Source organism: Venturia canescens, chromosome 2, assembly GCF_019457755.1.
Source record: "Venturia canescens isolate UGA chromosome 2, ASM1945775v1, whole genome shotgun sequence".
Lineage (NCBI taxonomy): Eukaryota > Metazoa > Arthropoda > Insecta > Hymenoptera > Ichneumonidae > Venturia > Venturia canescens.
The window spans coordinates 16,205,458-16,220,040 of NC_057422.1; the positions used below are offsets into that span (position 1 = coordinate 16,205,458).

Below are 14,583 nucleotides of genomic sequence, written 5' to 3' on the forward strand. Positions count from 1 at the left end.
TGTATTTGCAGATCAGAATGACTCGAGGCAAACACAATCATAGCTATTTATACAGTCCAGTGTCATGGCCAATAGAGCGGCGAACCCTCGAAATCTACAGACAGGTGGGTACGCCTCGAGGCTCATTCTTGCACATCCACGTTTTACTACACGCGAATTAAACGTATATAAGACGGTAGCGTAGCTGCGCGAGCGCAACAGGTCGGTGGCACACTTTCGTCATTGACCGATACGCCTTCTATCTCACTCGAGATCCCGTCTTATACACATCGAAGAGAAAGACGCTGGTGTGTGATCGGAATCTGTTGCTCCGGGTGAAAATTTATACGCGAAAAAATATTATTTTAATGCTGCAAAAATATACGAGTCTTTCTATATCAAGCGAACGGTTTTATGGTTTCCACATTTTTTGTTTAATTTATTACGTTAATAACGAGGCATTTTCATTTACACAATCATTCCCATGAGCGTTTGTCATGTTTTTACTTGATTTCCGGCTACCTCGAGACCATAAAGAATTCATAGAATTTTCTTCTCGTGAAAAATCTCTAGCAATTCTCTATGGTTTTTTTTCCGGAGATACAACGATTGTCGTGAATCACAGGGACGTGGAAGCTGTCGAAAGGTCATTTTCATGGTGCAATCGAATGTGTAACAAAGAATAATTTATTTGCTTTTTCACGACGGATTATAATGGGTAACAATGGATAGGATAAATAAATAATGCAATAAATAATTTAGAGAAGATTTACAATCGTAGGAAAGGAATATGAGATGACAGAGAAATGGAAAGAAATAGAGAGAGAGAGAAAGAGAGTGGAAAAATGAGAATGAATGATTAGTTGATCCGTGTGCTGGAAGTCGTCGAAATCAAAACTCCTTTCTCCCCACATGTCTCGTTATTGTAACCATTAGTATAAGGAACCGTGTTTCTGTCTGTACGTCGTCGTGTGTCCATCGCGTCAGTCTTCGTTGCAAAGTGTCTCGCATCACCTGCGCGTAATATCAAAGCTCCAGTAAATTGTCAAGTCGAGTCGTTTAAACAGCGTCTCGTTTTAGTCCAAAATTCCGAAAACTTCCAGCCATTGATCAAACGATGAAAGACTCACGAGAATCTTGAGATTCCATAAAGACTGGCATAACCACTGTACGGCGAAAATTCAGGATCGTCGAAATCGACACTTCGCTTGCTATGATGGTGACCAGATTCCTGAGCATAGACCACGTGATGACCGCCACCGGAATCTTGACTGCTGGCGAATTTCTTAGCTGCTACTATGAGGGACAACATGAGAGCCAAAGACGAAACCATGAGAGCTTTCATCGCTAACATTCCCAAACTCCCGAAACCAATGGCCGCCATCATTTTTCCTGCGATTTTATTAATCAGAGATGTTACGAGCATGATCGAGAGTTCGTGGATATTTTTTCTGTATTATTTATTCACCCATCATGACAGCCATTATGAGAAGACCGTTATCTCCTTTCTTCCCACCACCGAATCCTCCGCCTCCACTTCCGCGTCCTGAAATATATTTTAAGGTTTGTCAATTCTATTTCAGACCTTTTTTCATTTGAATTCACCATTCAGCTGACAAACGGCCGGACTTCAATCTTTATTGCCTTTCGTTGTTAAATGTTGTTAAATGAAGTTTTCGGCAGTATTTTGTGACTGGAGTTCTGTTACGGTGAACTGAGGATAGAAAATCTGTGAATAGAAAACCGACCTGTTGGTAAACTATCCTTGATCGCTGACTCCAGATTCGCTGGCATCAGACTGGGCAGCTTGACTCTGAGTTCCTTCCCTTCGAGGAGTCCCAAGATCGGTCCCATTTTTCCAAATCCTTTGAGATTCCTCGCCCTCCGGACAGCAGCTCCGCCATCTTCACTGTTAACGAGGCTCACTCCGCTAGTAATTTCCACATTGGTCGTTGCACTGTCCAACAATTGTTGAATAACACGTTTGACGATTCTCATGCCGTGGCACGAGATCGAAGTGTTCTTTGGATCGTCGCCGTTACAGGTCATCGACAATCCACGCCAAGGATCTTTCGGATCCTGTCGAAGATTTCCACAAACACCAAAATTGCTTCTGAGCAAAAAAATCACGATTGCCGCAGGCCAAAAGCTCCCAAATCCCGACATTTTTCGTTCGATTCAATCAGATTTTCACGAATTCTCACTTCTCAACGACCGAGTGATTCCAATTCTTCCCCAAATTTTCGTGCACTCAAGCTCCCAGATAAGCGAGGAAAATCTGAGACCGACCACGGGTTCAACTTAAGGCAGATTTCCGAATGACTGCTCGAACCGTGAACGAGAGCAGTTTATATATAGATTCAAGTGTTGGCGAATGGCGATTGTATTAGCTCGTAGGTTCATTTCAAACAAAAAACCGTGTCTTTTTCTTTTCTTCTTAACGCTTCAGCAAAGAGCCAACGGAATATTTTTATGGGCTAAAACAGCAGCATCATGAAGCAGGTGAGCTGTACACTTTTTTTCATTGTGATAAAAGATCATCCAAGTTTCGATTGCTCGCTTTGTTCAGCTCGAACGATGCAGACCAAACTCTTTGAGAATCCTGTGGCGTTTTAGAGCGTTACGGAAGCGTTAAAACTACTCTCGGCAATGGACCCGAATGATGGAAAACCAAACTGTTGCTTTTCCTACTGAGCTGCTTGTGGAGAGCTATACATCGCTGGCAAGGATAACATCGTCGTAAACAAATTTCTCGTCCTATATTACCGGTCGGATATTGTCGACTTTTTTAAATGCGACTTTTTTATGGGTAAATTATGGGTGGTTCCCGGAAAAAGTCGAGTGCCCTGGAGCAAAAATAACTCGTGTTTATCCACAGTCCATCACTGGACAAGAATTTACTCGGGCCGAGGAAAAGGCGCGTGTCATCTAATACCTTCATCTGATATTCAAACATCTCTCCGCAGACTTTCTCTGCAAATTCAACCAGAACACGTGATTCTGTTTACTAAACCAACAAAAATAGGATTTCTATACTTTTACAGGGTACATAAATCCTAATTCGAGTACAAATCCGTTCGTTTTACAATAAGTTTCGATGCGACAAAAGTTCATGAAGAACGAATTAACGGTACAAGACCCAAGTTGCTAATAAGCTACTAAAACTAATCAGTGTGAATGATCCCATTCAATGGCCTAATTTCCAAAGCTACCGGAATTAACTGCACTCCTTCAATCAGTATCAAGAACTGCGATAGTGTCTCAATGCCAAGTATTGAAAAAAGCCAGCCGCATTCTTGTACGCACACAAATATGACGGGTTTCAATTATGACAAGATTAACCCGTAGAGACCACACTCCCTATGAGGTCACACACTCATCACACTGGTGCAAATTTGCACTTCGACTTTTCAAAACTTTTTATTTCATCCCTAAATGTATGGAATGAATCTTACAATGAGATTTTTCAGGGGTAACAATTCCTTAGTAATCGATTGCGATCATTGAAAAAATTGAAAAATCAAGTTTTATTATAGAGAAATGGCCAAATTGAAGAAAGGAATTTTGAAGTTCTAGAGACTTGAAATTTTCGTGGGTGCAAATTTGCACCAGTGTGCGGTGTCAAGGGATTAATTCTCTCCACGAAAATCTAATCAGTCTTCTGTAAGCTGGTTGAGTCGATGGAATTATTCGTAGTGGGAAACTTCCACACGAGGAATTCAAGCCACAGGAATAATCTGAAATTCCTTGGAAGATAAGGCAGAAAATAAAAATAATTTACTGTGTTTTCAGCTGCAGCAAATGAGTACGCAATCATTATCAAGACACCATTATTCGTTGCTATTATTTATCAGCATAAGTAATGCCTCGATTCAATAAGGCCACACGTGCAAGTAACAGAATGTATAGAGCACGAAATCGCGGAATGCGTTAAACATCTACGACTGAAGGCATCGTCGAAAAAAAAATCTGGCAAAACAATTATTGAATTATCACAGAATCTGATGAAATATTAGAGCGCACAGGTCCATAGCTGAGAGTATCGCGTTTACGAGCAAAAACCATTTCGATTAAAAAGTGAGCGAGCTTCTAAGCAATCGAGTAGCGCATGTGTAACAGGCGCGCACGCAAGGGAGAGAGATTAATAGGAGAGTTGGAATGGAGGGAGTGCGATAAACACGCGCGTTGTATCGCGAGGTGCAGAGGCGGGGAGAGCTGAAAAACAGAAAAGTATGTAAAAAAGAGAAAGAGAGGAGAAGATGAGAGACACACATCGAATCTAGTTCATCTCCGCATAAGCCTTTCTCTTCTGTTCTACTTCTTTCTCCGAGTGTGCACACGCCCTGTTCCAGTGCCCGTATCCCTGTCTCTTTCCCTCTGTTTTTCATGCAAGCTCCTACGTACGCATTACGATCGAGAGATCGGCGCGGGTATAACTAGAGCCGGTTCGATCCACTCGCAGCTCGTTCTCTTCGACGTATCGATCCGCCGAAGTCGATGAGAGAACAATCGATGCGCAGAGACACGTTGCACCGAACTCTTGTCACTTTGCTGGTCGACTGTTTCTACAGAATAACTCAATGAAGCTTTTGACTCTCATCATATGTGCATTTAATTGTAATCTTAATCACGTTTAACTGCTGCCGCTTGCTCGCTCAAAGAAGCATCGGCTTGCCAGAATTTTGTTGAAATTAGTCTGTGCATTTTTGACTTGCATTCGATACTCGATCGCTCAATTACAGTGAACGAAAGGGAGAATTTATCTGCAAAGTATATGTAACGACTGAGGAAAATTTTTTAATTAACCCTAGAACGCATGACTGGGGTGTGAGCACACCCCACGCGAACTTCAAACTACGCTCCCGTCCTAACAAGCGACATTATCGACTGATTATCGACGGATTTTTTTATATATAAATTCAATTGAAATTAGTTTTATCGAACATCATTCTTTTCGTTATAAAAAAACGAAGAAAATGGTGTAGGATAAAGTCAGTTTAGCATCGTAGGACCGGATTTATAAGCAGAAAAAGATTGGGGTGCATTCAAACCCCGGTCATGAGGTTGAGGGTATGAAAAAAGGCACATGAGGTGTAGGGTTTATTTTAATGATTCTTGTATTTTAATGATTCGTGTAGGGTTTATTTTAATGATTCTTGAAATTTCCATATTCCCGAATGTTTCGTTCTCTCATTCAATAATTTATTAAACCATCGATGCCTGTCCTCAAGATCGCATTATAATTAAATGTTGTCTTAAATTTACGAAAAATTTAAAAAATGTGGAAGCCCACGAAAATGGCGACGATCTATGATCAGCACACTTGATCCGGCTGTGGAGAACAGTCGAAACCGGTAAACGCCTATAGTCGCTCTACTTTTGACTCGATTGTCCCATTTATGGATCTCATTCATCCGGAAACGAAAATATGACGATTTTTTTCTCGAACCGAAGCAACAGTGCGTCGAGAAAACGTTGTAAAAATAAAGTTGATACTGAGGAGGAAAAAATTGATTGATCGAATGAGATCAAGGGAAACTGAAAGTCCGGGACAGGATAATTCTTGTGTCAAGAAGTTTTAGCTCGTTTTTATTGTTTGGTGCACACAGCGAGTGTACGTATATAAGTATAGTGGGCTGGAGCTCTGGACGATCGGCTCGATCGCACGCAAGTGGAGAAAGCTGACCAGTCCTGGAAACGAGGACGAGACTCACTCGTATATAAAGGTTTTAAAATGGCCGTCTCCTTATTTTCTCCACTGCGACGAGGAGCGATTCCGAGCATTTTTTCCTCCGATCCGAGGTCATATGTGCATCCTCGTATGGCGATTGGAGATCTCAATTCGACCGGGGATCCGTAGGTCGATCGGCTTTGGATTTTGGCCAGGTTAAAACTTATAACGGTATTTTGCACGGTACGATTCACGCGCGACGTGATGAATGAACGTGAGAAAGCACCGATCGATCGCAGGGTGCTGATAATCGATCGTTACCATCGATTCGATACTGCTTCGATTTCAGATACGAATTAATCGAGTAATGTTTGAAATAAACTCGTTAAAAGGCATGTGCAAGCATGCGAGAATTTTCATGGCTTTACGCATAAGAGATAATGGGTGTTGGGTGAAAAATTAAACTTTATAATTGAACGGTCTAACAATATTGCTCGGTAATAAGCATTTGAATTCTTAATTAAGCTGATCGCTGTGTTTGATAGTTCACATTAACTTGTGCTACATTATTGTCTTATTAAGTTTTCAAACGCTCTAGAAATCAGGGCTTCCAAGAGGGTACATATCTTTCAACGCATTCGTATATAATACTCGTTCACAAACAGACGATTAAATGAAACAATGTAATAAATATGAATGGGATGTTTAAAAAACAACAATAAATACGTTTATTTTAACGATAAACAGTAACAATCGTATCATACAATCGCCAGGCTATATGTCAACATGATGAAATAAGTTAATACAATTACGAATGTCATAGCATGTTATGATAATAATGATAATAAGGTACCATTTTTGTGTAATGAGAAAAATATGATCGGTAATGAGGCGCTTTTCGACGCGAGCGTGCACGCTTTAATAATCTAGAATTGTCCCTGGATCTCGATTGAATCGTGTATAAATTGTTCTGACGTATCATGAATATTGTTATTACAGTCACGCGATACCGTCCTGTCGTCATGGCTCGCTGATATTAGCAGCTGAAAATAACGTCCGTCATTATATGCGGCAAAAGTTTAGTCGCTAAACGTCTGTCAGTCACAATAGGTCGTTTCGTGTCGCTTCGTTTATCCGCAAGAACAAACGTTTGTTTGTTAGACCGGCGGGAAAATATTTTTTCTCCCAATTTATTGATAATTTAATTTGCTTGTTTATCGAGTTCTCTGTGACCGTTTGTTCACTCGTGCAAATCAGACGAAATCTTAAAAATTCATTGTACATGCTCGGGCGAAACTAAAGTCACTAGTTTCGTTAGTCGCGGAATTGGAAAGTAGGCGAGGCCTGGAATTGAGGCGCGTAAACGGATCTCGTATACGAGATTAGGCACACGCACCTTGATATCCAACTCGCCGTAAGAATCCGTAATATCACATCGTCCGTGTTATCATATCAGTCAGGTAAAAGTAGGCGTGGATTTCTATGTTAAATCCGAGAATTCGCGTCCGTGTAAAAGCGTACCAGTATAGTCCATTGTCTAGGATCGTCAATGGGTCAGATTCGTCGAGTGGCAGGTCAGTAACTATTGTCCCGGTATTGGTTTTATGAAAATGCTGATTGCGTCCGCCTGTGAAGTTGCTGCTCAAAAATGTTATCGGTCCATTTGAACTTGGTTCATAATTAGATACGACATTCTGCTCGGTTCTAAGGCTTGGTAGGTAACAACGAGAAGAGACGAGAACGAGTTGAATAAAAGTGAGAGAAACGTGACGATTGGTTCAGGGACTGATGTGATTGCTTCGATCGACCGGGGGATTGAGACTTTTTTCAGGGGTTCGAGGTTGGTGAGCGTTAGACCCTGGTGAATGTGAACTATTTGTCGAGCTTATGAAATTCGGTTTAGTAGGATCGATGAAAATAACCCGATTGACGAAAGCGTGAGACGAGTTTTGAGATTTTCCCACTTTTTAAAAATCCAAGGAAAAGCATTTTTTTCTTTTTTCCCTCCTTCCTTCGAATGCGGTTACATTCACTTTCTCTTGCATTTGCTTTCTCTCGTCTCGCTCGTCTTTCGTCTTGATCCCGGCGGAGACCGCATGGCCTACCACTATCAATGCAATTCTTCATGCTCGCCTTAATTGTCCTTCTTTATGTGAGCGGAATACGCCATTTCCTGTGGACTTCGTGAGCCAGCGAGTGGGGCTACCTGACCGTGAAAACTTCTCGCCCATCCGCTGGAATAGCTATCACCGTGACCGTGTCCTTCGCTAAACGAGTGACTCGAGCTGTGATGAGGATGAGCGACGACCTCATACGTAACGTGCTTCTCGTGTGAGAAGAGCTTCTTCAAGCCAATTATACTTGCGAGGAGAAGCGCTATCTTCGAAAGTAGCAAAGCTTTACCGACGAGAAGAGCAAGCCCCTTGAAAGCTAAACCACCAATAAGACCAATTTTCAGGACAGCTGCAGCCAAAAGGGGTCCCATGTTGTTGTTCTTCTTGCCACGGCCTTGAAAAATTAAAGTGTAATTTTAAGGGCTTTATTATACATTGGAGCTTTCAATAAAAAATATATCAGCTATAAAATTTACCATCTTGGACTGCATTATCGGCTCGTTCGATAGAGAGACCAAGGTTTAAAGAACCACTGTCATCTTCCGAAGCTGAGACAACAACGTCGTCTTCGGGAAGTACTCGCCACTTTATGCTTCGCGATTTAACGAAGGAGTATGCCTTGCTCGTGATAAGGTCAAGCACCTCAGACTCATCATCCTGGCTTCGACCAGCTTCAAACGTCACAACCTCCTCCGTGGCCTGACTCGTTTTTCTTATCTCAATGTCATCTGTCAACTCGATCGATGCCTTTTTCAACAGCTTGTTCATGTATGTCACCAGTTTGAGCATAACACAACTGCTTATGTCATTCTGCGTACACTTCGAATTGAGTTTACGCATCAATTCCTCTTCGTATTTTGCACGATCGGACAGCGTGACAGTCTGTTGCTCGAGCACACTGATTTTATCCACCTTCTCAAGAGGGCTTGCTAGACTGACACTTATGGTGCAAAGCACGAGTAATCCGATGATAGTATTCATCTTTGTGATCTGTAAATCGATTCATAAAATCAATTAGTTTTCATTGGATACTTGAAGACAGCAAGGTTCAGGGATGATCATTCAGACAGGAATTCATGACATGACCCCAGACCTCAATATACATTTCTGTACGATTGATTGGTAGAAATGTTTGAAAATTTTTGGATTTTGGAATTTCAATTCTCGTCGCAATTCCTCGACTCTTCTGGTTAGCTCTGTGTTACGATTAGTCTTGCTATGGATCGAACTCTTGCGAAGACAGCAGGATAAATTGAAGAAGGGAATCGCTCATCAAAAATGAAAATGAATTGGAATGGATATGTCAGTTGAACTGCGGAATTAAACTTCTCATGAACGTATATCGACCCCTATCCAGCGCCATAAGTTGATATTGCTCTTTGCTGACAATCTCAATTTAACCCACATCGAAACCCGTTCATTAATTTATCACCTCAGGTGATGATCAGAATATTTTTAAAATATCGTTTTGCAGAATGAAACGTTCACCACTCGTGAATCCTACAGTTGAATAAGAATGGTGGACGTGCGATCTCTAGTGACAGAATACCCAGACAGTCGATGTTTTATTTTAATCTAGCCAATAAACGGCGAAATATTGGATTTTATTTGATGAATTTACCAACATGATTCGAACTTGAATGAACAGTGAAAAAGCCATCAACAGACACCTAATCATCATGGACCTTTGGAAATGTTTGAAAGCAAAGACTCCAAATTCAGTTCCTCAGTCTTCACTGGTTCAACTACTATAACAAGAAGAAAGACTTACCTCCTGGTGTCTTCTGGTCGCCGCTTTTGTACAATATCGTAGTCACTCACTCTTCGTCAACGTCCTTGAACTAGCACCAGCGTCTTCCTTCCCTCACACACTCACTCTTCTTTAAAAGTTGCCTCCTCCCTTGAATCTATCTCGGCGGATGTCCCGATAAGAGGGCGGGATAACTTGGGTGCTGGTACTGGGAAGAGGGACCCTTATCGATGCGTGAACGAGCGTAGCAAGGCTTCTGAACCGCATCTCGCCCTGGCGACTTTATATATGTAAGATGAGCGCTACAATGGAGCAGTATGCAGCCACCACCTCCTGGTGGAGATTCGCAGAAGACGAAGGTGGTGGTGATACGTTGGCACAAGCTTTCGTCCAGCAGCCGAGTGTCAGTGGTTGCAGGTAGTGGTAGGTTTCAGTTTAAGTGGTAGTAGTGCAACTTGTGGTGGTATCAGTGGAGGCTGTATTGCAGTAGGCATTAAAGTAGATGTGTTCTTGGTGTGGCTAAGCGAAACTATGATGGGGTACCGTTGATGAAGTTGGTAATGGTAATGGTAAAGCAGCACCGGCACCAGCGGTGGTGGTAGTAGTGGGAAACTCGCTCGGGCGAACCAACATCAAGATCTTAGGTGCTCAAGAAGAGAGAAGAAGTGATCCCGCCTTTGGAAGGATGTTCATCCGACTCGTTTAGCCAAAGCTAAACTGGTTCTCTCGTATGCACGTACGCGTACATACGACAACGACAAGCATCCCACGGCGATGCGATAGCATAATTTATACACGCATTCGCATACCACGCGAGTTATGTTCCTGAGAGTGGTCAGAAAATCGCCCATATGAATCCTACACCGACATGTGCGAGTGGCTTGTATTAGTAAAGTGCGATGCCTTTTTGTACTTACTCAGATGCATAATGCTTGCTCTACCATAAACGTATAGAAATTCTACAGGTGTGGAGACCAAGGGGAACTTCGCGGTTAATGCGCGCGCCCCCACGTTCATGATCTTGCATATGCAGGATGTGCGCATCTACGCAGTCTTGGTGCTTGCAATCGTCATCGTACATTCTTTCTCTCCTTTTTTTTCACTGCAATAACGTGTTATTGTACTGGTGTGCATCCAAGAAAGCCTTCGAGACTGGAGGAAGCCGATCTTCCAGACCAGACCAGCCACCATCGACCAAGAACAACCAACAGCACGAGAACCGTGTCACGGATGTGGAGCACGCACGCCATCCATCCAAGCTCAAACTATGTTGTATTTATATGTATACGTATATCTCACCTTATATGCCAAATAGCAACCTCCTCGACGCCTGAATCGCCTGATAGTTCATTATATGTACATATACATTCGTTATACGCGTGGATTCTAGTAAAACCTGCCGAGCGATGAGGCAGTCTCTTCATTCAACTGGTGCAGGATCGTATTCGCATGGCAGTGTTTCCCAATTCTGCCGATACTTGGACCACAATTTTCGGAGTAGACCGACTCGAATTCTAGATTAAGAGACAGCCCATCAAAACTGGACTTTTAAAAGCCAATAACTGGAAGAGCTTTAGATTGCAATATAAAAAACTTGTTTCCTTCGTGTGAAACGGGAACGCACGACGAGTGTCCGCAAGAGAAATCGAACTTCCGCAAATCTTTATTTTCCCTCTTTCTCCTTCTTCCTCTTTATTTACTGGCGAAACCCCTCCAAGGGACAAGGAGAGATGTCCATTCCTCATCGCGTGCACTAAAAGGTCAACCACTTGAGGCTGAGACTATTTTACGAACGTTCATTGCTTCAGTTTCGCGTACACCAAGATTCTCCTTTTGTTTCACAAACGAACAAACACCTTTGAACACTATTTTACCGGGAAAAAACGAATTCAGAACAAGTAGTTTACTTTCAAAGCATATCGTGACACAGAGATCGAGAAGCCAAGAAATTATAGATGTACGCTAACCTGCCATTCCCACGATACAGATATGAAACTTAATTATCGGTATGCCTCTCGACGTAGATGCGTTGCAGTAAGCGCTACCGCATACCCAACTGCCTAGTGAATGAAGTCAAATAGAACAGAATGCAACGAATGGCCCAGATTATGAGCTTCATATCCACTTTTCATCTCCTATTAAATTATATTTTCTCATTGTGCTTTTAAACATTTCATGATTTAAAATAAACAACGATTACGACAAAGTCACACGGTGCCGAATTAATTTAAAAAAATTGCATTTTTACCGTTCTGACACTAAATCCAGACCAATAAAAGACTAAAACTCGGGTTGATACAATTTGGAAAAATCGTAATAAACAGTAATTTCACATCAAGTAGCGAGATAGCTATGAATGAAGTATTTCGTAGTACAACAATGAATCACGAAACTCATGAGTTTATCGATGCAATATCGTTCAGAGGATCTAACTTCACTGATTATTGATTCGGAGGCTTCGCTAGCCTCGTCGTCTAGGTTTGATCTTTGACTTGCTTTTATTTTTTTCATTCCGAGTCCCCGAGTCCATTTGGACCACGATGCTGGAAATGCTAAGTGGTTCCGGACCTTTCGGTACTCATTGCATCCTTCACAACGTTCAAGGACCGTTAAATCGATTTTCACGATGACGAGGCAAGTTCCCATTCGGGGGAACATTGTTGCTTTTCATCAAGAGATATCGATTTTATTACATTAAAAAGTAACCAAATTGGTCGCGGCAACGGTGGACCATACTGCCATTGAGCCCCAGATTTTGGGTTCGACTTATTCCAGATCCCTCAGTTTCAACGACTCATTTCCGGAACGCTTGTTTTTTATGTTTTTTCAGTTATTTTGAGCGACCGACCCCCTTATTTTTATCTTGGTTGACCTCGATCAGAAACCGATGATGTGTAACATTGCTTAACGGAATATTTCCAATTTTTAGACAGTGTTCAAAAGCCTACGAGTTCACCGAGTAGGAATGTTCAAAAGCAGAGAAGATACTTAACCTTCGTATTTTCTACTCGCCCATATTTTCATAACCAAAAGCATCGGATCAGTAACTTTATACCTCCCACCGTCTTTCACTTCACACGTACTGCGTTAATTACATCTATCATGCCTTTTAATTAATTTCATTCTGTACTCACTACTGTGGGATGGGCGTCGCTGGTGTGTTCAGCATTGCTATGGAGCGTTAAAATATATGGTGTTCGTTAGAAAAGTTAATTGTGCATTAGTCAGTGAGAAAAATGTATTTCGTGGTGCCTCTGCTGGTTGGAAGAGTGTGCATCGAAGCACACCTGAAGTAAGTACATATCAAGTTCTCGCGAGAAGAAACAAGATGGCGAAAATCGACGTCGTCTATAACCGCCGTTTCCGGTATCGAGTTGAAGCCGAGGAATGAGGCTACTTGGTCAATGGGCCCGTTTCGTACAATTCTCAGGACCGTGAGTGAGAACGTATTCGACCGGTTCCTTCTCATATGTTCTATTCACCTGTTTCATCCTATGGCATTTACTTCTCTGTCACTGTTTCCAGATACCCTGCTGCTGCATCGAACTAAATCGGATTAGCGCGCAGCGAAACCTTTCAGCTGTCAACCATCCGGAATATCTGGAAAAATCACAGCAAATAATAAAAACGAAATCCCTGAGACACCCTGAACTTTAAAATACCTGGAGAAATTTTCAATCGTACGAATATCCAGCTGCAGGGTTACGTCCTTGAACCTGGAATGAATCGCGCGAGGATCCGGACGCGATCCTTTCTCCCGTTTCTTTTTTTTGCCCTCCTTCGTTTTTCGAACGATTCTCAGCACGCGAACGGCAGTATCGCATACACATAAGGAAAAACAACTTTCTGATTTCTTGCATGCATAAACAACACGATACAAGGTGGGACACCATAAATATGTTCATCCTTCCTCGTGATATATTATCCACTCATGTCAAAATTATTTTCACTAAGCGCATCATAAATTTCAAACATTTTGCTTACAAATTATTTGCAGCCTTAGACTTCAATTCAACCGTAGACTCTCTTTTGATTGAAAGCAAATCTGCCGTTAATTGACGACCTATTTCTTGCCTTCTGAAGACTCTGATTAGTCACAACAACTTTTAATCCGGTTATTAAACTTCATCGACCACTTTATTATTGGACTGCAAAATGTTTGAAGCCATAATCAACCAGTAAAAAATGCAAGGGCTCAGAATATTATTGGAACTCGATTTAGAGCAAAAACGACTTTGACAATGACATTCAGATTTGTCTTTCTGCAAATCTATAGAAGTCTCTAAAAAGACGTTTTTTCGAAACTTTTACTCTGAAGTTATCCAAAATTCAACATGCTTTGGTGGCCACCATTGAAAACCTTTAGCGTCGAGAATTGTTTCAGTAGTTGAAAGCAGCTTGAAACTTTCAAGCAATTTTCATTCTTGCATGTCTGTAATGACTTGTCCGTTAAGAGGCGAGGGGTTGTTTTTCCACTTTCCAGAGTACGTATAAACACTTAACTCATTAACTCCGCGCATTCCACTCACGTTGGCCGAATGATATTATACATATACCAGGCGAAGAGGCCGTAATCGCGCCGGCCGTGACCTTCTTTCAACAGCGCATTCCTTCCGGTTCGAATATCGCATCGTGTCTATGTTGCGTACGAGTTTCCCCATATATGTGCGGCGTGCCTATTCAGTGCTGTAAAAAACTCGATGCACTCGATCGTAATCACGAGTGAAAATGGCAAGGAATCAACTGTGGCAAATCGCCGCTCGTTGATCGACTTGACCAAGACAGAAAAATGGCATTCGAGTTTTTCTCTGCGTCTTGACGTGATTCGATTCGAGAGGGGATGCGGCTATAAAATTACTCAGCGTGTTACCACATCCGGTGTAGTGTCCGGCTTGTTCACCATGGGTGCGTTCGATTAAGCCAACGCTATTTTCAAATCAAAGTGGGAGTTTTCGGATGAAGAATCAAAACTCAAGTTTCAGAAGAGGAAGATACGAATAAATCACTAAAAAAGCAACGAAGAGGAGTGGAACGGGGAGCAGAGAAGGGTTGTTCAGAGAACTCATTGG

The 14,583-nt window shown here is 42.0% G+C and overlaps 2 protein-coding genes across 2 annotated transcripts; both read right to left on the reverse strand.

Annotated features, from left to right (window-relative positions):
• Nucleotides 1-466: 466 nt before the first annotated feature.
• Nucleotides 467-2,290, reverse strand: LOC122405961 (uncharacterized). The gene is made up of 4 exons (XM_043411061.1): nt 1,728-2,290; nt 1,448-1,525; nt 1,110-1,371; nt 467-993 (listed from the first exon to the last, which is right to left on the reverse strand). Exons 1-4 carry the CDS (start codon nt 2,143-2,145, stop codon nt 990-992), a joined length of 762 nt encoding a protein of 253 aa, XP_043266996.1. The 5' UTR covers nt 2,146-2,290; the 3' UTR covers nt 467-989.
• A 4,064-nt stretch (nt 2,291-6,354) lies between these two features.
• LOC122406516 (uncharacterized) lies at nt 6,355-9,788 on the reverse strand. The gene is made up of 3 exons (XM_043412015.1): nt 9,536-9,788; nt 8,241-8,754; nt 6,355-8,158 (listed from the first exon to the last, which is right to left on the reverse strand). Exons 2-3 carry the CDS (start codon nt 8,743-8,745, stop codon nt 7,785-7,787), a joined length of 879 nt encoding a protein of 292 aa, XP_043267950.1. The 5' UTR covers nt 8,746-8,754; nt 9,536-9,788; the 3' UTR covers nt 6,355-7,784.
• Nucleotides 9,789-14,583: the final 4,795 nt, after the last annotated feature.

What these genes read in the sequence shown, in the direction of transcription:
- LOC122405961 (XM_043411061.1), bottom strand. Translation starts at nt 2,145, where the DNA reads ATGTCGGGATTTGGGAGCTTTTGGCCTGCGGCAATCGTGATTTTTTTG. An exon ending in CAAGGATAGTTTACCAACAG is followed by an intron (nt 1,526 to 1,727) that starts GTCGGTTTTCTA and finishes AATATATTTCAG; the next exon opens with GACGCGGAAGTGGAGGCGGA. An exon ending in CATAATGGCTGTCATGATGG is followed by an intron (nt 1,372 to 1,447) that starts GTGAATAAATAA and finishes ATAAAATCGCAG; the next exon opens with GAAAAATGATGGCGGCCATT.
- LOC122406516 (XM_043412015.1), bottom strand. Translation starts at nt 8,745, where the DNA reads ATGAATACTATCATCGGATTACTCGTGCTTTGCACCATAAGTGTCAGT. An exon ending in CGATAATGCAGTCCAAGATG is followed by an intron (nt 8,159 to 8,240) that starts GTAAATTTTATA and finishes TAATTTTTCAAG; the next exon opens with GCCGTGGCAAGAAGAACAAC.